Raw genomic sequence first — 25,548 nt, 5'->3', positions numbered from 1 at the left:
AATGCACTCTCGAGTCCTTTCTTCATTTTTACCTCCTCACATCTAATGTGGTGGCCTACTATCCAAGGGCCATTGTTGGCTTTGAGCCCTTTCAAAGCTTCCCACGATAGGACTTGTGATGAACATTTGTGAGATGAGGCTCTCCAACAGCCCTCGATATCCTTTGCAGCCCTCATCTCTTATTGTAATTGACTGTTGACGATCTTCAAACCTTGTTGGATCCTTTGCTTCACACTCTCTAGACTTGTTATCATTGACTCCTTTCTTTCATCCACACTCTTCTTTAGACATAAGCCTCCTATCACCTTAATAGCCATGTGACCCTAATGTCACGTTATTTGGTCAAACCTTAGTAGATTGCCACCTCATTAGGTGTTATAATTAGCAAATAGCAACCAAAAATGCCACCTCACATAGTAACATGTCATTCATATGTCCTTTGTAGGCACACTGCCCCTCACAAGCATGAATATAATGTCACATCATCATCAAACATGTGAACATATTTCAACCATAGAAATTGTTGAACATTGTCATTGAGCTAAGCAAAAGACCAGAACCTCCTACAACAAGCTCAATAACACTAGCAGATGAAGCAAAAGTATTGAATGAACAACAAAGCACATTGTGCTCAATTCGCACTACCAACTTTTCATGTTCCAACTTGGCACATCCTCTTTATTGGGAAGCATCCAAAGTGTCATCCCCAAGGTCTAGTCTTGGTAATATTAGATCTAATATTGTAAGGACCACTACTATAGTAGTCTCTTTCATGGATCTCTTTGAACTGGCCCTTGTGCTTGGAAATTTCATTTTCAGCAACATTTGAGCAGACTTGAGCGGATATTTGCCTCTAGATTTAAGGATTGGCCGGTGTTTTGGTGCACATACATCTGCAGAATTGCTAGTAGATTTGTACTGATTTCAGCTTGATTTAGTGGTTGGACAGTGGTTCCTTGCCAAAAGTATCTTGGACAGTGTTTTCTTGGACAGAGTTTTGCAGGACAAACTCAGGCGATCGTTCTATCTGCAAATGGTCAGTACTACTGAAAATCACTGCTTTGGTCACAGATTTGAGGCTTTCGGTTGTCATTGCTTCAACTTTACACGAGATTGGCTCTTATTTGCAGGATTGCTTTGCTCTTTAGAAATGGGGCTTTTCATATTGGACTTAATTTTGCAAACCACAAGGCTTTCGGCAAATTTACAGGCACTTTTACACTCATTTAGAGTGAGGGTGCAGACATCTGCTATAGTTAGTAGTCTCAATTTGGTAAATTTTGGGGTTTTTTTAGCTGACGGTAATTTATTGCAGACATTGTATGCAAAAGCACTGACATTGGCTAGAAATTGCATGATATGAGTCACATTTGCAGAATTTGCAGCACAATGTGCAGTCGCATGTAGCTCGATGGTGTTAAGATGAATGAAGGGGACAGCATGGATGCCTACTTCACAACAATGAAGAAAGCAACTCGTCAATGTTGTGTGAGAAAATGCAAGAGAGCAAGAGTGAGCAAGATGGAGAGTGAGCTGAACGTAGTTCACTCCCAAACTTAACTGAACTGAAGTAATTGAGGTGTAGTACAATGAAAGAGATAAGGGTTTTGTCTAAGTGACAAAACCCTACTAATCACTAACCGTAGTAAGAGATTAGATCGTGGTTAGGGGGAAAAACCTCTAAGAGGGACAAGTGCCCCTAACTCACTTATTACATTACATTGGCCACCGCCTTGAATATAATAATAATTCTGACACCCCCCTATAGTGCCAATGTGGTGTACAAGGTAGTGATCAATCACCACAAGGAGATAAGTTTAGGGCACTGCGAAATGCCTCAAACTTCTCACGTGGAAGTGCTTTGGTGAAGATGTCTGCAACATTGTCATGTGTTCACACATAGATCATACTTATCTCCCCTGCATGCAACTTCTCTCTGACATAATGATAATGAACCTCAATGTGCTTCGTGCGAGCATGAAACATAGGATTCTTTGCCACTGCAATAGCACTCTGACTATCAGTGAGAATAGGAGAAGGACACTCCAATATGAGACGAAGATCAGCGAACAAACATCGCAGCCAAACACACTCAACTGTCGCTGTCAAAGCTGCCTTGTACTCAACTTCACATGAGGAAGTAGCCACCGTAGATTGCTTCTTGCTTAACCAAGAAATGCAAGCGTTGCCCAAAAAGAAACAATCACCACTAGTGGACTGCCTAGTATCCTAGTCTCCAGCCCAATCTGAATCACTGTAAGCATGCATCTGCAAGTCACCCCCCCTCGGAAACATCAAGCCAAAAGACTTTGTGCCTTGCAAATCTCTGAAGATGCGTTTTACAGCCTGCCAATGTGTTGTCTTTGGGATGTGCATATATCTGCTCACCTGAGATAATGCATACTGAATATCGGGCCTAGTATTGCACAAGTATATGAGGCATCCAATAGCCTGGCTGTAAAGTGTGACATCCACTGATTCACCTACATCATACATAGGAAGCTTCAGCCCCCGCTCCATGGGAGTGGCAATAGGCTTACAATCATGCATGTTGAGCCTATCCAAGAGCTCCTGATCATACTTGGATTGAGACATAACGATGCCATGCTTGTCTTGTATAAACTGGATCCCCAAATAAAAATTTAACATGCCTAAATCTGTCATGTCAAATTCAGCTTTCAACTCAGCCTTAAAATCTGCAATTATATCCTTATTTGCCCCTGTGAGCAGCATGTCATCTACATAAAGAATGATGACCAAAATATCCCCCCCATCCTTCTTGATGTAGAGGGTGCTTTCCGTGGGACTATTGTGTAATCCCTTACTTGCCATGAATGCACCTATCTTGACATACCATGCACGTGGGGCTTGTTTCAGCCCATATAAAGCTTTGTTAAGCTTGCAAACCTGTAGTACATTGCCAGAGAGTTCAAATCCATGAGGTTGCTTGACAAAAACCTCTCCCTGCAAGTCCCCATTAAGGAAAGTTGTTTTTATGTCCAACTAATGAACATTCCACACAAAATTTGCAGCCATAGCAATAACTGACCGTATGGTGGTCATCCGGGATATAGGAGCAAAAGTCTCCTCATAATCTATGCCCTTCTTTTGAGCATAGCCTTTGGCAACCAGCGGTGCCTTGTATCTGTCAATAGACCCATCTGGCTTCCTTCCTTGAAAACCCACTTCGTACCAATGGCATGCTTACCCGGTAGCAAATCCACAACATCCCAAGTCTGATTTTTATCTATGGACTGCAACTCATTGTGCATGGCATGCATCCAATGCACATTATCCTTTGCTTCTTCAAAAGAGTCAGGCTCCTCTTCATCAAGAAGAGTCCCTGCATAAGCTGTCTCAACTGAAAGAGCCCCCCCTGCATGCCTTACTGCACTACGAGTCCTGCCAGGCAACGGGGCCTCAAGCCTCTTCTCCTTGATAGTATGTAGCAACCGATTCGGGACTGTTTTGGCTGCGTGTATCTCTTGAATCTCTTGCCTGACGCCGGTGGCTGAATCGGGGGCATGTGGATCAAGAGGAGGTTGCTATAAATTCTGATTTTCAACAGGGGAACCAAATGCTGTAGGAAGCATCCCCTCAAACACATCATCTGAAGAAGCTGGAATCTGAAATTCAGCATGTGTATGTGCTGAATTTTCAGAGAATATAACATCTCTACTAACAACAATCTTGCGTGTAGCAAGATTGTAGAGACAATAGCCTTTGCTTTGTGAACTATAGCCCACAAAAATGCATTTAAGTGCCTTATCTGACAATTTGTGTCGAAACTCCACAGACACGTGGGCATATGCAACACAACCAAAAACTCTGAAATGGTCCACTGAAGGCTTTCTCCCATGCCATGCCTCATAGGGAGTGATTGTCTTCAAAGCCTTTGTGGGAGCCCGATTCAAAATACAGTTGGCACACATGAGGCCTTCAAGCCAAAACCTGTGAGGCAACTTCTTACTTGTAAGCATGCATCTATCCATCTCCATGGCAGTGCGATTCTTCCCACTGTAAACTGATGCGTGATACCTTTCTCCTTCAAAAATGCCTCAAATTCATGAGACATATACTCTCCCCCTTGATCTATGCGAAGTGTCTGCACCTTGAGTCATGTCTCATTCTCAACCATAGCCACAAAGTGTTTGAAATGCATAAACACTTCTGATTTTGCCTTGAGACCATAGAGCCAAGTGTAGTTGGTAAAGTCATCTGAAATCTGTGCCATCAGTGGATGTGAGAATAATGTCTCCTACTCCACACACTGAATAAGAAGACTTATTTGCACAAGTCACCTTCTTTTTGGTGGGTGGAGGATGCAGAGATTGAAAAACACTCTTCTTGGAAGTGATGTGCTTTGAAGCACCACTGTCAAAATACCAAGTATAAAGTGTCTCATTGACACTAAGAGAGCATGCATCCTTTGAAGGATCATAACTGCAAGTCAAAAAAGCATAAGGGTCATCATCATTAGTGGCTGTAGCATCTGAACTACCCTACTGAAAAATCTTAAGTGCAAGATAGAAAAGCATAGTGCTCTTCCACAAAGTTGGAAGCAACATCTCTTGCATCACGAGAATGTCAAGCTGATGCATCTGACACAGCAATACCTGAATCCCTTTTCTTCTCTTTGGCTATGCGCTTCTTGCATTCTCCAATATAATGACCTGGCTTCTTGCAATAATGACAAATGTCTTTCTTTTTCTGCTCATCTGCATCACCCTTAGCCTTATAAGAGGGCTGTCTTGAATCAGCTTTATGCTGATGTCTGGGCTGATTTGCATGTGGCTTTTGCTACCCTTTACCCTTGGGCTTGAACTTGGAAAACATGGCATGCTCGCCAGCCCGGGTTGCCATATTTCTGCGAGTCTGCTCCTCTTGTAATAAAGTCCTACCAACTCGTGAAAAGAGAGAGGATCGCTGCCCCCCCTCAATGACAAATCCAGCGAGGTGTGGAAACCAAGATAGGACTTAGGAAGAGAATTCAGAGTGGTGGTGATCATCTCTGAATCCGGAATGACTTCATCAATATTCAGCAACTATTCCCTCAAGTCCTGAAGCTTTGTGAGGTGAGAATTCATGGAATCTCCCTTATCCATATGCGTAGGGAAAAGCTCTCCGGTCGTGTAAGACCTCCAAGGCAGCGTGGGATATCTTGGAAAGCATGTATGCAGCTCGGAATGATGCAAGGGTATCTTTCTTGAAAAGAGAGTTGAGCAATACACATATGGAGGAGGGTGACTCCATGTCAATCCACCTCACAAAGCTACAGGATCTCAGAGAGCAATTGTTAAACATAGATGAAATTATTCCTGATTCAGAGATGATTACAACCACTCTGAATTCTCTTCCTGAGTCTTATCTCAGCTTTCACACTTCGCTGAACTTATCATTGAGGGGGGGTGCAAATCCCCTCACTTTTCATGAGTTGATAGGACTTCTGCTTCAGGAAGAGCAGACCAGGAAAAATTTGGCTTCACGTGCAGGTGAACAAGCCATGCTCTCAAAATTTAAATCAAAAACAAAAGGACAGGCAAAGACATCAGTAAATCAGCCTTCCAGTGGGTCAGGACAGCCTTCACAAAAGGCAAAAAATGATGCAAGTAAGCCCAAAAAGAAGGGTTTTTGTCACTACTGCAAAAAGCCAGGTCATCACATAGCAGAATGCAGGAAAAGGCTTGCAAAAGAAAAGAAAAACAGCTCAGGTATGGCTGTTTCAGATTCAGCCCCTCATGCATCTGACAGTGGGGATGCTGCAGCCAACTTTGTTGGTCAGAATTATGCCTTTTTATCTTGCATTTCAGATTCTAGGTTGGCTGTTCCATATGCTCGGGATAGTACAGCCTCTTGCAGTGATGATACATATGCATTTTTGACTTGCAGCTTTGACTCTTCTACAGATGCATCTGCTTTCAGTGTTAATGAAACACTGAACTCATGGTATTTTGACAGCGGTGCATCCAAGCACATCACTTCTAGGAGTGTCTTTTTACTTCCTTGCATCCGCCTCCCGTTGGTAAGAAAGTCACTTGTGCCAACAACTCATCATATTCAGTACGTGGCACAGGAGAGGTTGAGCTCACTACCATTGATGGCTCAATTTTCAGACTTTCAGATGTCTTATATGTGCCTGGCATAACCAAAAATCTCCTTTCAGTGTCCACTCTTAACAGAGGGGGATTTCAGGTCATCTTTGAGGATGACAAATGTGCTGTCCGAGACAGGGAAGCTGACTATGCCTTAAGGTTATCTGGTACTCTGATGCGTGGGCTTTTTCAGCTTGATATTTTTGAGAAAAGAGCAGTCCATGCTCTGGCTGTTTCTACCCCTACAGCTGCCATGCAAAATGCAGAATTATGGCATGCCAGATAAGGCCACATGCATTACAACAGCTTGATGACACTTCAGAAGTTTTCAATGGTTGATGCATTGCCACCTCTTGAGATACCTCCTCCACATGCGTGTGAAGGGTGCATTTTAGGTAAGATGCATAGATTCCCCTTCAAGAAGGATGGTTCAGTTAAAGCTGTTCGCAAATTGCAGCTTATACACAGTGATGTATGTGGTCCCATGAGGACTCCGTCGTTGGGTGGTCATCTCTACTTCGTTACATTTACTGATGACTACTCCAATTTCACTTGGGTTTATGGGCTGAAAAAGAAATCTGAAGTGTTCACGGTGTTTAAACACTTTTCAGCCATGGTTGAAAATGAAACCGGACTCAAGATACAGACATTGCGCACGGATAGAGGTGGGGAATACCTATCTGCAGAATTTGATGCTTTTCTCAAGGGCAAGGGTATTGTGCATCAGCTCACAGTCAGGCTGACCCCTCAGCAAAATGGTAAAGCTAATGAAAAATAGAACCCTCATGGAGATGGACAGATGTATGCTGAAAAGCAAACACATGCCTCATAAGTTCTGGCTAGAGGGTTTGATGTGTGCCAATTACATTTTGAACAGGGCTCCCACTAAGGCTTTAAAAACAAAAACCCCTTTTGAGGTCTCGAATGACAGGAAGCCTTCAGTGGATCACTTCCGCGTCTTTGGATGCCTTGCCTATGCACATGTGCCAGTTGAATTTAGGCACAAATTGTCAGATAAAGCCATCAAATGCATATTTGTTGGATACAGTGCAGAAAGCAAGGGGTACCGTCTCTACAATCCTGCTACACGCAAGTAGAGATGTGATATTTTCTGAAAATTCAGCTCACACTCAGGCTGAATTTCAAATGCCTTCGTCTTCAGAGGATGTCTTTGAGGGGTTGCTACCCATTGCTTTGGGTTCCCCTGCTGATTTTTCTGATCCAAATCAGAATTTACAGCAACCTCCAAATGCTTCAGTTCCGCCGCAGGATGTCTTGCCCCCTCCACAGGCAGTGGAACAGGTGGTGCAGCAACAAATTGCAGACATACATGCAGCAAAAACAGTCCCAAACTGGCTGTTACAGACTCTCAAGGAGAGTAAACTTGATGCTCCGTTACCTGGCAGGACTCGCAGTGCAGCAAGGCACATGGAAGGTGCTAATTCAGTGGAATCAGCATATGTAGGTACTCTCCTTGATGAAGAGGAGCCTACCACATTTGAAGAGGCAAAGGATAATGTGCATTGGATGAATGCCATGCACGATGAGTTGCAGTCCATTGCAAAAGATCAGACTTGGGATGTTGTGGACTTGTCACAGGGCAAAAGCCAGATGGCTCCATTGACAGATATAAGGCCAGGCTGGTTGCTAAAGGCTATGCTCAGAAAAAGGGCATAGATTATGAGGAGACATTCGCTCCCACATCCCGGATGACCACCATCCGATCAGTAATTGCAATGGCTGCACATTTTGAGTGGAATGTTCATCAGTTGGACATAAAAACAGCCTTCTTAAATGGGGACTTGCTGGAAGAGGTGTATGTCAAACCACCTCCGGGCTTTGAAATTACAGCAAATGCACTTCAAGTATGCAAGCTCAACAAAGCTTTATATGGGCTGAAACAGGCCCCTCGTGCATGGTATGCCAAGATACATGCCTTTTTGACCAGCAAGGGGCTGCACAATAGTCCTACTGAGAGCACCCTCTACATCAAGATGGATGGGGGGGAAATATTAGTCATCCTTCTTTATGTCGATGACTTACTGCTCACAGGGTCCAATGAAGGAAAAATTGCAGATTTCAAAGCTGATTTGCATACCAACTTTGACATGTCAGATTTGGGGCTGCTTCACTTTTATTTGGAGATCCAGTTCTCTCATGAGAGACGTGGCACTGTTATGTCTCAGTCCAAGTATATTCAGAAACTCTTGGACAGATTTAACATGCAAGAGTGTAAGCCCATAGCCACTCCTATGGAGCCGGGGCTGAAACTCACAATGCATGATGCAGGAGAATCAGTTGATGCCACACTTTACAGTCACGCTCTGTTGGATGCCTCATATATCTCTGCAACACTAGACCTGATATTCAATTTGCAGTATCTCAGGTGAGCAGGTACATGCACAGCCCAAAAACTATGCATTGGCAAGCAGTTAAGCGCATCTTCCGTTATTTGCAGGGCACAAAGTCTTTTGGCTTACTATTTCCCAGGGGGGGTGACTTGCAGATGCATGCCTACAGTGATTCAGATTGGGCTGGTTATTATGTACCTCATCATGTGAAGCTGAGTACAGGGCAGCTTTCACAGCAACAGTTGAATGTGTCTGGCTGCGATGTCTATTTGCTGATCTTCATCTGTCTTTGGAGGGTCCCTCTCCAATTCTCACTGATATTCAGAGTGCCATTGCAGTGGCAAAGAATCCAGTGTTTCATGCTCGCACGAAACACATCGAGGTTCACTATCACTACGTCAGAGAGAAGTTGCATGCAGGAGAGATCAGTATGATCTTTGTGTTCACACATGACAACGTTGCAGATATTTTCACCAAAGCACTACCACATGAAAAGCTTGAGGCATTTCGCAGTGCCCTGAACTTATATCCGTTTGGTGATTGATCAGCCTTGTACATGACATTGGCACTACAGGGGGGTGTTAGAATTATAGATATAATTCAGCAGTGACCAATGTAATATAATAAGCTAGTTAGGGGCACTTTTCCCTCTTTAAGAGGTTTTTCCCCCTAACCGCAGTTAGTTCACTAACTATGGTTAGTGACTACTAAGGTTTTGTCACTAGAACAAAAACTTTATCTTTCCTTCAGTGTGTTGTACTCTTACACTCTTCTATTGCAACTAAGCTTTCATCTTCCAAGCTTCCAGCGCTCACACTCTCTCTTGCTCTCTCTCACTCACTCTCTACTCACAGCGCGTACCAAGCATAATAAAGTTCACTATCATTATGTTCGGGAGCGGTCGTCAGCAAGAGACATAGAGTTGTCCTATCTTCCCACAGAGGACAACATAGCAGATATGTTTAGAAAGGCACTTCCTCGTCCCAAGTTCGAAGTCTTCCTCGTCCCAAGTCTGACAGGCTTTACACTTTGTTCCCTTTGTTACATGATCTGACATCCCTTGTACATTCATAGGTGGCTATATCCTTTTGGATGAACATGTGCCACCATGACCAGAAATTACTAGGTATTCTGAGACGTTTCCAGAATACTTCAGCCCATCCCATGGAGGGGGGTTTGTAGGCCATCTCCTGGTGGTTCTACTGATGCCCTATAGGCCATGGTATGAGCCTTGTAGGCATAAATATAGGAACTTGTAGTGTTAGTGCCTTTTAGGCCACATAGGACACTTAGTCCTATGTGACACCTAGGACACTTAGTCCTAGGTCTAGGTACTTGTACCTTGTACTCCTTTTTTTTCATTATCCTAGTTGACGTGACGGCAGACTCTATCGACTCTTTGTACCTTGCTCTCTCCCTCTTTCCATTCATCGATCCTGCACTTATATTGGCCATCTCTTGTAGTTTCTCATTATCCATTTGCATGTACATAGTTCTCTTAGCTTGTTATTTGCTCCCTTGCATTCCATCTCTATTCCATTGCTTCCCGCACCCAACAAGAAGGTTTGTTGAAGCACCACCCTTGCATGTGTCTAATGCATTGGAATCCGAAACAAACATTCTATCTTCTTCTTTTTCCTTTCTTCCTCCAACCTTTTCCTACAATAATGGCATTTACCTTTCTTCTTGGGCGGACCTGCAACAACCTTGGCAAATGATTCCTTTCTTTCGCATTTTAGATTTGTGTCTAGATCTCTTGCAATAATGGCATTTACCCTTAGATTTGTGAAAAGAACATCATTCCCATTATCACATACGGCTAAAACTGAAAGCAAGTTCTTTTTGGGTCCACGGGTTATTTACTCATGGACGTGGATCTTGGTGTAGAATCCATCAAACTTCGTAACGCACCACTCACAACCGCTAACCGCCTTTGTATTCTTTAATTTACAACTTTGTTCATTGTCATTTTCTCCCTACCTTTCTACATTCCTCTACATCCTCTTTGAACTCCTTGATGAGACATATGCCCTATTGACTTAGCAAAAAACTATTTCATCTTATCCCTTGACACTAAGCCCTTGTACTAAAAGGTCTTACAAAACTCCAACGTTGATATAGCTCAATTGCACTATGGCTGCAATAGTCACTACTGATGAGAATGATCTCTTACAAGCTAATTCTGTTGAGCTTCTTGTGTTAACCTTTGTAAAAGTTGATCATTTCTCTCTGAAATCTCATTGTAGTTCACAAAAGCCTCTGCACTACACATACATAGTGTCATAAGACACATCAAGTTGAAAAATCAACAGACTCAAATAAGGTTAAGCTTGATTTGATATCCCCAATCAACCTGTAAAACTCCCGCTACTAAGCATGGCCAAATAATTCTAAGTGATCCATTCGGGAGCTCAAAATCAGTTTCCCGATTACAGCTCACTTATTGCATACGTTTCAAAAACCACAGTAACAATACACTGCTCAAACATTTATCAGCTATAATAATAATGGCATTTGTACTACACTAGGATTCGTTAAATGTGTACAGGAAGGAAAAGTGGAGTAAAAGTGCATTCTTGAAAAACTTTGAAAAGTGTGCCAATATCTTTCAGATGGGACGTCCTAGTAGGCAGCCATCCTGAGTGGGTGTCCAGTGTACCATTGCATACACTGAACAACTATTTAAAAAAATCATGCCACGTCATGATATCTGTATGCTATTGAAGGGCAGTTTCTGGTATTAATTTTTTGCTGAGGGTGTTAATGTAAGATTTCTAAGTTAGAAATTGTATGAAGAGATACTACATACCCCTAACTGCAAAACAGCATCCTTAGTGTATAGGCCAGAAAAACTATACCATCTACAAAATATCAAAACCTTGTGATCTACAGTTGTCATACCTCACTACAGAATAACAAGACAAAAACCTACTTCATCTTATCAACTATAAATTGAAGTGTACCAGGTCTGCAATAACAGCAGGATTCCTTGGATCGTCTTCAGGAATTCCTTGCTCCACCTTTCCAACCAAATCTGCACCAACATCTGCTGCTTTTGTGTATATCCCTCCACCAAGCTGAGCAAAAAGGGCGACAAATGATGCTCCAAAACCATAACCCACAAGAAGCAGAGGTACTGCAGCAGGGCAACAATAAAATATCAATAAATAGTTATGTGAGGTGTTGACTGAAGGTAACCTACTCAATTAGTTCTAAAAGGAAACATTGAAAAGCCATGAAAAGAGTCCACTGTCTAAAAAAGTATGTCTCACTACAATATCAGTTCCTCAAGACCATACAACCAAAAACTATGAGTCTTTATACTGGGCCTTGAGCGTGAGCCACACAATGATCTTTAATTCGATATGGTTAGATTAAAATTACACATTGTAAACCTCTAAGCTGGAACATAATCTTCCAAGTGTTTTTCCTACAATCTAAAGTGCTACCTTAATCATTCACATGCACATTAGGTAGAACACGCCATGATGTATCCAATTGTTTTTTCTACAATCTAAAGTGCTACCTTTATCATTCACATGCATAATCTTCCAAGTGTTTTTTCTACAATCTGAAGTGCTACGGTAATCATTCACATGCACATTAGGAAGAACACTCCATGATCTATTCATTGGCCAAATTTTGAGGGGAAAACCCAAGTTTTGTAGCCTTATTCGTGAGTTTAACAATCCTAATTTAGTTCACGAGTTCTAGCTGTAGCTCTAATGAATAGTATATATCCAGATGAAACCAGGAACATGCCCAAACTCAACCTCTCAAAATACAACACATAGTGCAGTTTTAAGCTCATGATAGTCACTCATAAGCTTGAAACCATAAACTCCATCATGCATAGCAAGGACTAGCTACTATGACATCCCCATTGACGCCATCAGCGCCTGACAGTGGGTGTAGACCATAATATAAACATATGCTCTCACACATAGAAATCCACACACCCACACATAATTGAGCATCCATTTATAGAAAAGTCTTCGTACTGAGTTCTTGTCGGCACTGCCGACGTGAAGCCGTGATCAAAAAATAATCCACTTTCTCTTCATTCAAGCTAGAACTGCTTGTGAAGACTATATGATTTCATTTTAGTCTCTCCCAAATGAGCATCCAAGCACAAAAATGCTCTAATTAATAGTGTGAAAAAACTTTTAGAACTCATCAAAAGTACAAAAAATTAATATATATACCTTCATAAGACTAGAATATATCCAATCTTACAAATTTAACTTTTTTTACAAAACAAAAAAAAATTTAAGAAATGATAAATGAGAAAAATAAAATAGAAGGAGAAGAAGCTACACTTATGTTCTCATCAACATCAGCTGCCATCTGGGTTACGAAAAATTCCAAAATCTCTTGGGTAAACCTAGTGCTTACTAAGCTTTGAAATCGCAACCAAGTAACAAAAATTTTAAAAGAAACAAGCCGAAAATTAGAAGAAGAAAAGCAAAGAGAGAGAAAGAATTAAATTAGAAGAAAAGCAAAGAGAGAGAAAGAGAGAGAGAATTAAATTTAGATTAAACCTCCATCACAATCCAACCTAACCCTTAAAAAATTTTAATTGTAAATGAAGCACAAAGAAACAATAACTAATGTGCTAACACAAAGAAACAAAGATAAACCAACGAACTTACACAAGAACAAATTAAACACCAATGCAAGCACAAGGAAACAATTATTGTCACTATTCTGTAGTTAGTTGGTTTTTTATTTGTTTATTCCAAATTTATAATAATAAAATGTATATAATAAGAGTGGGAGTATAAGTATAAAAAACAAAATTATATTTATATTTGCACACACACATATATGCAAAACTAAACTAAACAGGTACCTTCGACTACAAGAATTCCAAAAACAGAACAAATCTAAAAATTAGAAAGAAAATGGGCTATGAAGCTCCCCACGTTCAAGGATCCGAAACATACCTAAAGCCGAAATCCATAAGATACAAATACAACGAAGGACAGAGCAGAGTTTTTCAATGGGAAACAACTTCAACAAGCGAAAGAATAAAGGAGAAGAACAAGTCACAAGGGAAGAAGGAAGTTTGTAAGAGACATGAAACTAAATACTAGTCCAAATACCAGTAAAAGTGAAAAATAAATATAAAAGCTATAATTATGTTCTCCAAAGCTGCAATCTAGGTTACTCTGAGGTAAACCCAGTGCTTACTACGCTTTAAATTCCCAACAGGTGCCCCATCCTCTCTAAGCATCATCCTCTCTTTCAATTTGAGAATTAAGTGGTTCAATGCACTTATAGGATGTTGCCTCTCACAGACTTACATTCACCACTCGATATGCCACACTGGAATTCTTAACTTTAAAAAATCCAGAAGTTGGGTACATCCCAGGCAAGTCAGATCTTGTGAATCCTCCAAATTGTGGAAACTTCAGCTCCCCACATGCATACGTTTTGGTGACTTTAAATCCCACATTTGTGAGCCAACTACATGGCTGTGCAACCAAGAAGTGAAACAAAGACATTAGCAGCTACATTCTAATTGCCCTTCTTCTACTCTATGTCGACATCCACACCTTGAACATGCAAACGTCTCCTTCACTTTTTGCTTAAGGTATGAAGTGAATTGCTTTAAGCCTATATACAAAAAATAATGCCGCGGTCTCCATCCTACGGCTTAACACCTTCTCCAAGGCCCTTAACCCTAGCATCTACATCTAGCTTAAAGGTTTTAAGGACGTTAAAGCATACCAAGATGGAGGATCCTGTGAAAGCCCTACTAAGAATACGGCTATAGCAACACAAAAGGCACCCTTCTTAATAAATAATCAGTGGCAAAAGTCTCGTCGCATGATACTTTAAAAGCCTCTTTAACAAGATGTGTGGCCAGACGTTCTTTAACCTGCAGAGCACTTGAATCATACACCATTTCTGTAGGACCTTTGAAAAGTCCCATCTAATGCCTTAATTACCCACAATTTCCACATCTCTAGCCACGAAGCAACAGTACTTGACCCAAGGATATAGATGATGAGAATTCGAATAGTTGTTGATGCCTTTCCTCTCTCGTCTTGCTATATTATATTAAACAGCATGCAAGGAAAAACCAACCCTCAAAGACCAAAGAGTAAAATATCTTTGAAAACTCCCCAAGCACAAAACAAATTAAGGCTGCTCGTATCTCCTCCATAGCTCTTTAGTTTGAAGTCTACTTACATATTGACATATTATTAAAAAAGAACATAAATGATGCCATACAGAGAATACTTTTGATATTCCATGCTGGATAAACCCCCATATTACTCAAAGCACCTCATCATTACCATCTAGAGCAACATTAAAATCAGCATCTCTTCCCACATCTAGTAAGCGCACTCCCATTCAAGAACTGTAACCTTTGAAGCCCTACGATAAAAGCACCCATGTCAAGAACCGTAACCTCTGAAGCCATCAGGGTTGCTTCAATGAGAAAAAGCATGCTGGAAACGTACCTCTACACAACACAAGCATCTTATAGCACATTACAACATGCCAGCACACCAAGTTTGAAAAGGAAGGTAGCAATAACGACCCTCCATCTCTCCATAACTCGCATGCTTCCCCTTTTCTGACCATCTACAGTCTCATCATCATGAAACTCATTAATCGTGTTCAAGTCAATCCCAGCCTTGCAAAAGCTCTCATGTTGAGGAGCTACATTTCCCCTTAGATACTTCATGTGTACCAACATTGAAAAAAATGCAAAACTCATTCAAGGGATCTTATAATAACATCCACATTTATATAGCTTTACAATAGTATGGAATACAATAGGTGATAGGTTGTCACTACCACTGTGTTGACATGCTTTGAAATATACGTTTTGTAGCATCCATGTAGGACCTCTCCCCAGACTGACCCACCCCTAACATCTCTCACTTTATAGTTTGAAGCGTAGCTTGCATTGCCCACACCAAGTTTCTATGCCCATAGCAAACACATCTTTAGCAGTGCTTCAGCATTGTATATGCTAAAATCAATTACTAAAGTATAATAAATCCAATGGCCCAGAGCCAGAGATGTTGAGGAGCAAGAAATTCAATGCCATCAAAAATCACTTTGCACAATTGTTGACAAACTACTTAATATTCCAAATAACTATGAGAAAACTGGTAATATAATTGCCACATACAGTAGAGAGTTTTCAAAATTCCTTGAGCAACACGCTCTTTCAAACCAGTCATATGAGGCTCGAGTTCAGTACTTGCTCAATAACGGCATTTAGTTTTTCAAAGAAAAGACAAATATATAACTAAAAGCAATACTCATGGCATATGAGAGTTGAAGGGGGGAAGTTATGTCCAAAAGTCTGAGCAAGCCCACACCACAAGAGTTCAAATACTTATTCTGGAATACAGTTCAGATCAACGCTCACAACCTGTGTCATCCTTCACATCTATAAAGAAGTTCCAAACCATGTAAAAATTTTGAAGCAACTGTCGGTTGAACTGTATAAAGACAACATCATAGAGATCAAGCGTCATGCACAGCCTAAAACTTACATTCTGTCACATGCATGGAATTATGGTCATCCACCCTCAGATAGACATAGAAGGATGAATAAAGGACAGCCACTCCCAGTACAGTCATGCCCACCACAACCAGAGCTGAAACTCCACCAGCACGTAAGGCAACCTACAATGTCAACAATCCCACTTTAGTAGTATGAGCACTTTGCCATTTGAATTGTAGTCAGAGTGGCCTGCTGTTATCTTGCGCAATCTCAGCTACCACCATTCAGAGTACTGCAACATCAGTTCTACCAATACCCCAGATGCAGAAAACACAGTCAACATAAAGCAGTCCCTAATGTTGGTGTCTGAAAAATTGGGAGGGTTCCAATCTTAAACCTGCAATGCCTCCCTTGCTGTCCGTCGTGCTGCACTTGCTACCCGTACATTTGCCCGAACTGAGACCCACATGCCAATATATCCAGCTAGACCCGAGCAGATGGCTCCTAACAAGAAGGCTAATAGAGTTACATAGGCTGACGTTGACCTGCCATATGAGATGAAGTTTTTAGTCATGTAATTTGTATCTCATTAATCATTAAAATCATGATTCACTCCATACTTCTACAACAGCTGGTTTGTAAAGAACCAGCCCAATACCTCTCTATACCAGAAGCCTCCTGTTGAGGACTGGAGGTCCGAAGAAGATAAATTCCAAGGATTACAAAGGCTAATAACACTGCCATTTTTGATATAGTGCTGTACTGTGTACGAATAAAACCTTCAGCACCATCTCGAATTGCATCTGAAATCTGGGAAAACACTGATTTATTCTCAGAAAAGGAAATAGAACAAATTTCACACCAAACATGACTCTTCAATATATCAGATATGCTTTAAAAATCGAGCCAAATACTGTCAACTTTTTATGTCCCCAAAATTTTCCATCAATGTTATGTTCACATCAAAAAGTCAGACTTTGAAGAAGCATAGGCCACACAATGGGTCCCTCCCTTGCTTTCAAGGCAACCATGAGCAGTAAGCCCCCTTTGCCAAAAACTTGTGAAAAGAAATACACTCCCTCATAATATCCCATCAATTTCATGTGTCATTAATGGTTATGTAATATGGAGTAATACATATCTAGATAAATACAAGAGCATGCCCAAACTCATCCTCTGAAGCACAAAAAATAGTGCAGTTTCAATCTCATGACAGTCACAAGGATGAAAACCATAAACTCTATCACGCATAGCACAGAGTAGCTGTTATGTCATCCCCACTGACGTCATCAGCCCCCAACAGTAGGTGTAGACCATAGTATAAAAAAACACTGTCACACAAACATATCCACACAGCCAAGCACACTTGAGCATCCATTCATACAAAAATGTCAGCGCTCCTTACATAAAGAGCAAGTTTAGCCAACTGCAGCAGGGGGGGGGACGAGGGTCGTTGGTTAGGGGGGGAGGTAGAGGGGCAGCTGTGTCAACCACCCCCGAGACAGTGGGCCTCCAGAGACTTGTGGTGGTGCCGGAACCAGGGTGCTCTGTGCTCCTGTTGTTGGGGAGGCTGAGTCGAAAAAAGTCTCCTCCTCCGGTGCCTCCACTGACTGCTTCTCCTGTGGAGGGGAAGCAGCCTCACTCTCTGCTCTCATACGCTCTCGGAGCCTAGCTCTACACCTGCGGTTCTGCTGAGCCTTTTTTTAAGGCTTCTTGCGCTCTACCTTGGTCCAGGCCCCCCCTGAGGGTTCTACCCAAGGTGTCTGTGACTCCATCCGCTGCCTCGGCTCGTGCTGAGATCTCTCAGGGCACGCAGCCCTCTGCTCCTAACAGGGCTGAGTGTGGTCTCTACCCACCCCCGTCTACAATCTCCAGCCAAGTGTCCCATCTATCTGCATCATCAACACTGGTCTGCGAGCCCTACAATCTCAATACGCTGCCTGAATTCTCCACCATCAAGGGCTCGAGGAGGATCTCCTCTGGTAGTGTCTCAGGGTGTGCCACTGTCAGTCCAAGATGGAGGATCCCATCATCAGCTACCACTGACGTTACCAAATGGGGTGGCAGCTCCAGTATTGTACCAAAGACTCCAATAGATTGGATGATGGTCTGATACTCCTTTGGGAGGCTCGGGAAATGGAGCGTCACCGTGAATCGGGACACGTGATGTATCACCTTCATATGCTATAACATGAAGCCATGGTACCAAGGAATGAAGTAAACCAAATGCGGGCCAAGTGGAAGAGGGCACGGGTGGCTTGCACTCTCAAGCATAGCACCAACAGAGGCACCTAAGGCACGATGAGGTGGGGTGGCGGCTCCAACATTGTACCAAAGACTCCAATAGACTGGATGATGGTCTGATACTCCTTCGGGAGGCTCGGGAAACGGAGCGTACCTGTTGCTTGTCAACTAGGGAAAGAAGAACCTTAACGGCTGTGGGATTCGAGGGTGTTGCCATAGAGCCCCTCTGGCCAAACCAAGGGTCACCACCAAGGTTCTTCTTTCGCCTTAACAAGCACAAGTGGTCCCGCTGCAGGCAGGAAGAAAAAAGGAGGGTGCGGAATAGAAGCGTCAAAGGGAGAGGCGGCGGCGAGGCAGGGTGAAGGAGGGGGCAAGGATAGAAGTGAAAGAAGGAGGGCGGGAGGCGGAGGAGGAAGGAGGGCGAGAAGGCGAGGAGGGAGAAAAAGAGGGAATGAGGGGGCAAGGGAGCGGAGAGGAGGCGGGAGAGGGGGGGAGCCAACGGAGGAGAGGAGGAGGACGTCGGGGCGAAAGAGGAGGAGGTGGCAGGGGGACGAAGGTGGAGGAAAGGAGGCAGAGATGGAGGTGGAGGGAGCGGGCGGGGCTGGCGGAGATGGAGGTGGCGGAAGCGGACAGGGCTGGCAGGAGCGCAGCAGTCAGAGGGGGCGCAGCACAGGCGGAGGAAGGCAGCAGAGGCAGAAGCAGGAGGGGCGGGTGTGGCAAGGAGACGGGAGCTGAAGGGGCGGCAGAAGCGGAGAGGCGAGAGCAGACGAGGGGACAGAGAGGACGAGGGCGTGCAAAGGGGGAGTAGAGGGAGGCGGACGGGGCGAGGCAGCGGGGCAGCCAAGGGGGGCACGGCGGCTCAGCAGGAGCTCACGAGGAGCTCAGCTCTCCACTCCTTGACCTCCTTGCTGCTATGTCGACCTCTACTGAACTGTCTAGGCTAAGGGCATACCTAGAGAGGGTCGATTTGTGATCGACAAGAGATCGAGTCCGTAGCTTCTTACACTTATGTAATGCTTCCTACAAAGATGCAAAATTACAATCCTAATTTAGAAAGCACATACATAGTAAAGTGATCAGATTACTACATTGAGAGATAAAAGACTCCTTAGTTGTACAAAGGCGGGAAAATCTATGGAACTAGGAAGAAATGACTCCATGTTTTGCCAAATCAGAAATGTTGAGTCAATGTGAGACATTTTTATAATGTGTAAACCACTATATTCATGTTCACGTTTATCACATATATCAACCTCTAATCTTACGGTAGATTGAGAAAGTCTAAGATCTAAGAAAATACAAGAATCCCCTCTTGACGTGCAATTCAGTTCACAAGAGTCACGAGCATAGAATCCTTCTCCAAAAGCACAAGAGTCTTTGTACATAACGTCTTGAAAGATGGTACAAATAAAGCATCTATAAAACGTCTAACTTGGCTAAGCTTATGTAAAATTATAGGGCAGGTATTGATAGAAATAAGACATTGCATAAACTCAAATTCTTAGTGAAAAGATAAAAGTTTGCTAAAAAGACAGCACACTGTAGGGTCACCTGAAACGGGGTCATCTTCAACTTCAATTATCATGCTCAACTTTACACCTGCCTTAGCTTTGCAAACATTTCTATTCTCAGGGGTCCACTTCTCCCCACAAAGATAACATAAGTCCTTTCTGTCTCAATGATAGCCTGAGACATTTGCTTTACCACATTATCCTTCTTATCATTTGACTCGTCCTTAGGGCTAAGGCCTGATTAAAGCCTTCTCATTCCCAGTCCTATGGGGTTTTGTGTTCCCCAGTTTCCTGCATACCTGGGAATAGGAGAGGTTGTTGAAGAAAAATTCCTCGTCTTGAAGCCATTTGAGGGCTAACCTTCTTCACAGGTCCTCTGTCCAAATGACCAATACCAACACCCTTCTCCTTCACATTATACTTGGGTTCATAGAGCTCAGCACGTCTCATCTCCTCTTTAAGGGTGTTGGGGTTTTGAGCTAACACATCAGTAGCTATGCTGGGATGCAGTTCATAAAGAAACCTCAGCAACTTGCTCCTATCATTAATTCCGTCTGTTGAGGGCTAAATCTTCAACAAATGCTCCAATTTAGGTAAGAACAGAATAGAATAGAGCAAGATGGGAGCTAGTGACTGAAAAGCCCCAAATTTCAAGGGCTGCAGGCTAACATTGACAGTTGCTGACAACTGCGCCACCTGGAAATCAATTTCGATGCAGCTCCGATACCAACGTAGCTAAGCCAGCTAACAGCCTGCTAACTAAGCAGACTAGCAGAAGTGATAGCAACTAGAAGTAGAGGGATAGAAAAGCAAGTAATCATAAGAATCCAGGTGCATAATCATCAAAAGGCACCTGGAAACCGTGAAGTATCCAAAGCTTGTGAGGGGCTGCACAAGCAACAGTCTACTAGTCCAGGAGGGGAGATCCTAGTTCAGCTTTGAGCAAAACAGGGCTCAGCTCTAATTGGATGTTCATTAGCTTGCATTCAACGTTATATGACTACAAGGTACAACAGAGTTTGTAGGTATAGGCCTGGACAAAATACCTCTTTGCTTATGGGATGGCTGTTCTAGGATGCCACATGGTAACATTAGGCCATCCTACTAAAAGTACTACTAGTTACAACGCCATTTAAAGGCTAGAAACTAATAACTTAATTGGCCTTCGTTACATATGCTAAGGAGAAAGGTAGGAAGAAATATGTGAGAGACTCCCCATCAAAATTCACAATGAAAACCAATGAAATATAACAATAGTGATGGAACATAACATAGGTTTGTGATCTATCCTTACCTTAACCCATGAAACATAACAATAGTGATGCAACTTTTGATTGCATGGAGAAAAGCCAATCTTTCAATATCATAAGTAGCATAAATTTGCTCATTCTCATCAAGCGTCTTGGCTACATAAGCTATGACTTCATGGCTATACAGCAACACAGCTTTCACACTTGCATCCTCTTCAAGACAAAAGAATTGTAGGACAGGAAGGGAACTGAAAGGAGAGGGAAGAGAAAGAAAGAAAGTCCATTAGAATGAGAGAGAACCATCATGGGCATATGCAATCCAAAAAGGCTTGCACATCTTGCTTAACATGCTGAGCTGTAAACCTCTCTTTCCAACCCCACAAACTGACAAATCAAAATTGTCTCGCTTGCTGCTTTTTATATCCATGCAGCTCAGAACAATGAAGCTAGAACACGGACTGCCCCCCTTGAAAAAGCATTTGGACAAATTATTTTCCTAACAATTAGCGTAGAATGTTTCTTTCAATTAAGTAGCTCCGTATTTCTTCAACCCAGGTCGATTCAAAACTCCCACATTTCTTCATGGCTATACTTCAACACAGCTCCCACATGCCTCCTACTTGCATCAACTTCAATATGAAAGGGTTGTATGACAGGAAGGGAACCAAAAGGAGGCCCGGGGGGGGTTTTGGGGGGGGGGGGTAGGGAGAGAGACAGAGAGAGAGAGAGAGAGAGAGAGATTATGGACATATGCAATCCATGTTAGGCCAGGCAATCTCCAATTCTCCACGATCAGATAAACAGGTACAAACACCACTGGTGCCTCTCCAAATCCTGTCAAAGAAACCCCGAATCGGAGGCAAACACCACAACCAAAGAAATGTCAAAAAGCCCTAGTTCAGAGGATAAACCAAATAAAAATTTTATTTAAAAAATGTTTTTCTGGTCTAACCAGATCTGGCCGACCAGATTGACCTGGTCGGTCAAAACTGACCAGGTCGGTCAACCTGTTGGTTGACCGACTTAAAGCCCCTTCCTATTTAAAGGGGGGGGGGGGCTAGGTATTCAAACATAATCTCTCTTCCAGCTCCAGAGGTTCCTGCACACCCTGAGCCACTTCTGCCTCCTGGCTGCCTCCTCTGCTGCCTCAACTTCTGCCTCCTGGCTGCCTCCTCTGCTGCCCTCTTTTCTGCCCCAGATCTGCCCCTCCTTTCTGCTCAGATCTGTCCTCCTTTCTGCTCCAGATCTGTCCCCTTTTTCAGCTCCAGATCTGCCCTCTTTTCTGCTCCAGAACAGCCTTCCTTTCTGCTTCAGTTCTGCTCTCCTTTCTGCATCAGATCAGCTCCAATTTCTGCTCCAGATCTGCCTTCTTTTAGCTTCAGATCTGTCCCAACTTCTGCTCCAAGATCTGCCCTCAACTTCTGCTCCAGATCTACCTCCAACTTCCGCTCCAGATTCTGTTCTTTCTATTCCAAATCTGCAGCAACCCCTGCATCAGTTTGCTGTCTCAGATTTGGTTCAGTTCCAACTTGTGGAGCTAGTGCAGAAGTCCACTACAGTTGTCAGGACTGACGTTTGTTTCCTCCAGAGCTTCTCTCATATCTTTACTTGTACTGAGTTCCGTTTGTGATATATATATCTTCTTCAGCCATTGATTGTCTTCAGTATTGTTTTATTTGTCTCCAAGTATTTTCTTTATATGGTATCAGAGCCAGGTGTGCCAATCGACACCTGAGCCTTGATCTGGAAAGCTTGGAAGATAAATCATCACCTGAAGATGTCTTCTCCCTCTTCTCCGAAGCGATCTCAGCCTGAATCAACCTCTATTCAACCATCACCTTGGACATATGTCGAGAGAGAGTCTGCTAGGATTGAAGGTGATGAGTACCTCTCCAAACTCTTTAAAGAATTTGCTGAATTCCAGAAATGGAAGGAACTTGAAGCAGGTACCCGCACACCTCGTGCCTCTACCTCTCCACGGTTCTCTCCAATACGTCAACAAGGACCTCTATTCAACTCAGAAGAAGCTGAGCAACATCTCAAGTTCGGTGCCAATGAAGAACAAGTATCCCCTGACGAAAGAGGACAGGCCGGCATGAGAACATTGGATTATTCGACAGTGCCTATTCCACAAGAATCAGTGCAAGGTATGATGCCCTATTCCCTTAGTGCAACTCCTTCTGTTATGCAAGGCATAGGAACAAGTAATCACGAGGACACAGATCCATACATGCATGTGAACACTCGCAGACGAGAAAGGAGAAATGCGTCTGACAATGAGTTTGCTTTCGGTTCACATCCCTCCCTCCCTCCCATCCCTCTCATCTCTTCCGCTGCCATCTTTCCTCCAGTGGTTTCTCATCCTCCTCCTTCTCCCATGCCACTGGATTCCTATAGTTTATTTCCAAATTCTTTTATTCCTCCGGTGATGCCACCTCTCCCTTCTTCTCACTCTGCTACTATTCCAAATTCTCTTCTGCCTCCACCGGTTGCTTCTCCCTATCATTCTATTTCTTCCCCTCACCCTGTCTCTGCAACAGCCAAACATGCTTTCACTGATATGACTCGTTTTAACGGGTCTAATTATACCACATGGTCAAATCTTATGCGCCATGTGCTTGATTCTCAAGACCTATGGGAACTCGTTCAAGGTACCGAATCGCCACCTGATCCTCATGTTTATCCTCCTCAGGTAGTTCGTTCGTGGCGACATCGTAATGCCACTGCCATTGTTGAAATTATGCAAGGTCTTTTACCTGAATTTCACTCTCAATTACAGCATTTTGATCTTGCCTCTGAGCGATGGGCACATCTCACTGACCGCTATGCAGCTCGAGATCGTACTCGTCACATCAATCTTGACCATGATCTCCAACAATTCCAGATTCTTGCTGACGATGATCTCAAGGTTAAACTAGCCGATTACCGGCGGTTAGTTGCTGAATTTGCCACAACTGGTCCTCCCAAATCCGAGGATGACCAAGTTACTTTCTTTTTAAATAAACTTCCGCCCAAGTATTTCAGTTTTATGCAACAAATCATTTCTCAACCTTCTCTTCCTACTTTTTATGAGTTTGAATGTCAACTTTTGCGTTATGCTCGTCTTTACTCTCAGGTCCACCAAAAACATAGCATTCCTGCTTCAGAGGGGGCTCTTCTCTCCGGGATTCCAAAAGATCAACCAAGCTCCGGAAAGCCCTCTCCTACTCCTAACCCCTCTAGTAGTAAACCCGCCTAGCACTCCCTTCCCAAAAAGAATAGGTTTTGTCAACATTGCCAGAGAGTTGGGCATATTGACGATGAATGTCGCTCCAAAGCCAAAGGCCTTCTTCCTCAGCCTCCCACCATGACTCCTCAACCACCCCGTTGGACTCCTCAGCTCCCTACCACGACTCCTCAACCACCCCGTTGGACTCCACAGCCCCCTACCACGACTCCTCAGCCACCTCGTTGGCGTCCTAGGGGTGGTCCTCCTCCTCCTCCTTCGAACACTAGTCTCTGGAGACCCCAGGGCCATGTCACTAATCACTTCACTCCATCTCCTCCCTTTATAACTCCTAAAGGTCTGTCTGACTGGTCCACCGGAGATTCTCTAGACTTCACTTCTCAAGCCTTGATCCATATCACCGAGCTTGACTCCTCTCCCTTATCTGGGTCAGCTTTTCATACTCTTCCATGTGACTCTAAATCTTCTTGGATTGTGGATAGTGGAGCCACTCATCATATGACCCCTCATCCTGATCTCTTCATTTCTCCCCAACCGGCAACAGGGGGAGTTCGTTGTGGCAATAACTCTGTTGCTACTATTCATGGTGTTGGTTCAATAACTTTTGATACTGACAAAGGTCCCAATCTTGCTCAATTGGATCAAGTGTTTTATGTGCCCCAATTAGGGGTCAATCTTCTTTCTGTTCATCAACTTTGCCTCCTTGGTCGCACAATGCTATTTACAAAGATGCATGTTGACATCATAGATGAGTCCTCGGGACTCCTTCTAGCTCGAGGTGATGCTCAACCTAATGGTTTGTACTTTATAAATCAATTTCTTGCGACTCCCTCCCATTGCCGTTCTGAGTTTCATCGGCTTTACGGTAATGCTACCCTAAAAGATCCAACTGACACAGAACGATTATGGCATTATCGTCTGGGACATTTGTCCTATGACTCTTTATATGAAATGTCTCGGGATCATCTAGTTGATGGCCTACCTAAATTATCGCGCGCTAAAGATATTTATCATCCCTGTCAATTAGGTAAACAAAGCCGCACTCCTTTTCCTTCTCATTCCACTTCTCGAGCCAGTGAGATTTTGCGTCTAATTCATCTCGATATTAGTGGCAAATCTCCTGTTCCTTCCCTCAATGGTTCACATTATTTCTTCTTAATTGTGGATGATTACTCTCGCTATCAATGGGTGTTTTTCATGAAAGAGAAATCCGACACTTTTTCTTTCTTTGCTACTTGGGCTCGCTTGGTTATGAACCAAACAGGCAAGTCTATTGGGATTGCTCGTAGTGATAATGGTGGTGAATTCATTTCCCATGAATTCACTCACTTCCTTCAAGAGCATGGTATCCAACGCCATCTTACATCTCCAAATTCGCCTTCCCAAAATGCTCGTGTCGA

At 43.1% G+C, this 25,548-nt stretch overlaps 1 protein-coding gene across 2 annotated transcripts in view; it reads right to left on the bottom strand.

The window, feature by feature from the left end:
* Window positions 1–25,548, bottom strand: part of LOC147883732 (pyrophosphate-energized membrane proton pump 2-like) — a 78,805-nt gene that overhangs the window by 33,461 nt on the left and 19,796 nt on the right. For both annotated transcript variants that reach the window (XM_087399142.1, XM_087399143.1), the window contains exons 5-8: window positions 16,576–16,727; window positions 16,315–16,462; window positions 15,967–16,099; window positions 11,407–11,579 (exon numbers count right to left, since the gene is read on the bottom strand). In XM_087399142.1, coding sequence (XP_087255268.1) covers window positions 11,407–11,579; window positions 15,967–16,099; window positions 16,315–16,462; window positions 16,576–16,727 — 606 coding nt within the window. The remainder of the gene's footprint in view (window positions 1–11,406; window positions 11,580–15,966; window positions 16,100–16,314; window positions 16,463–16,575; window positions 16,728–25,548) is intronic.

The sequence above is a fragment of the Dipteris shenzhenensis genome, chromosome 27 (assembly GCF_047967505.1).
Source record: "Dipteris shenzhenensis isolate YYH24624 ecotype China chromosome 27, Dip_SZ_1.0, whole genome shotgun sequence".
In the NCBI taxonomy this organism is placed as follows: domain Eukaryota; kingdom Viridiplantae; phylum Streptophyta; class Polypodiopsida; order Gleicheniales; family Dipteridaceae; genus Dipteris; species Dipteris shenzhenensis.
This window is presented reverse-complemented; position numbering and strand designations above follow the sequence as displayed.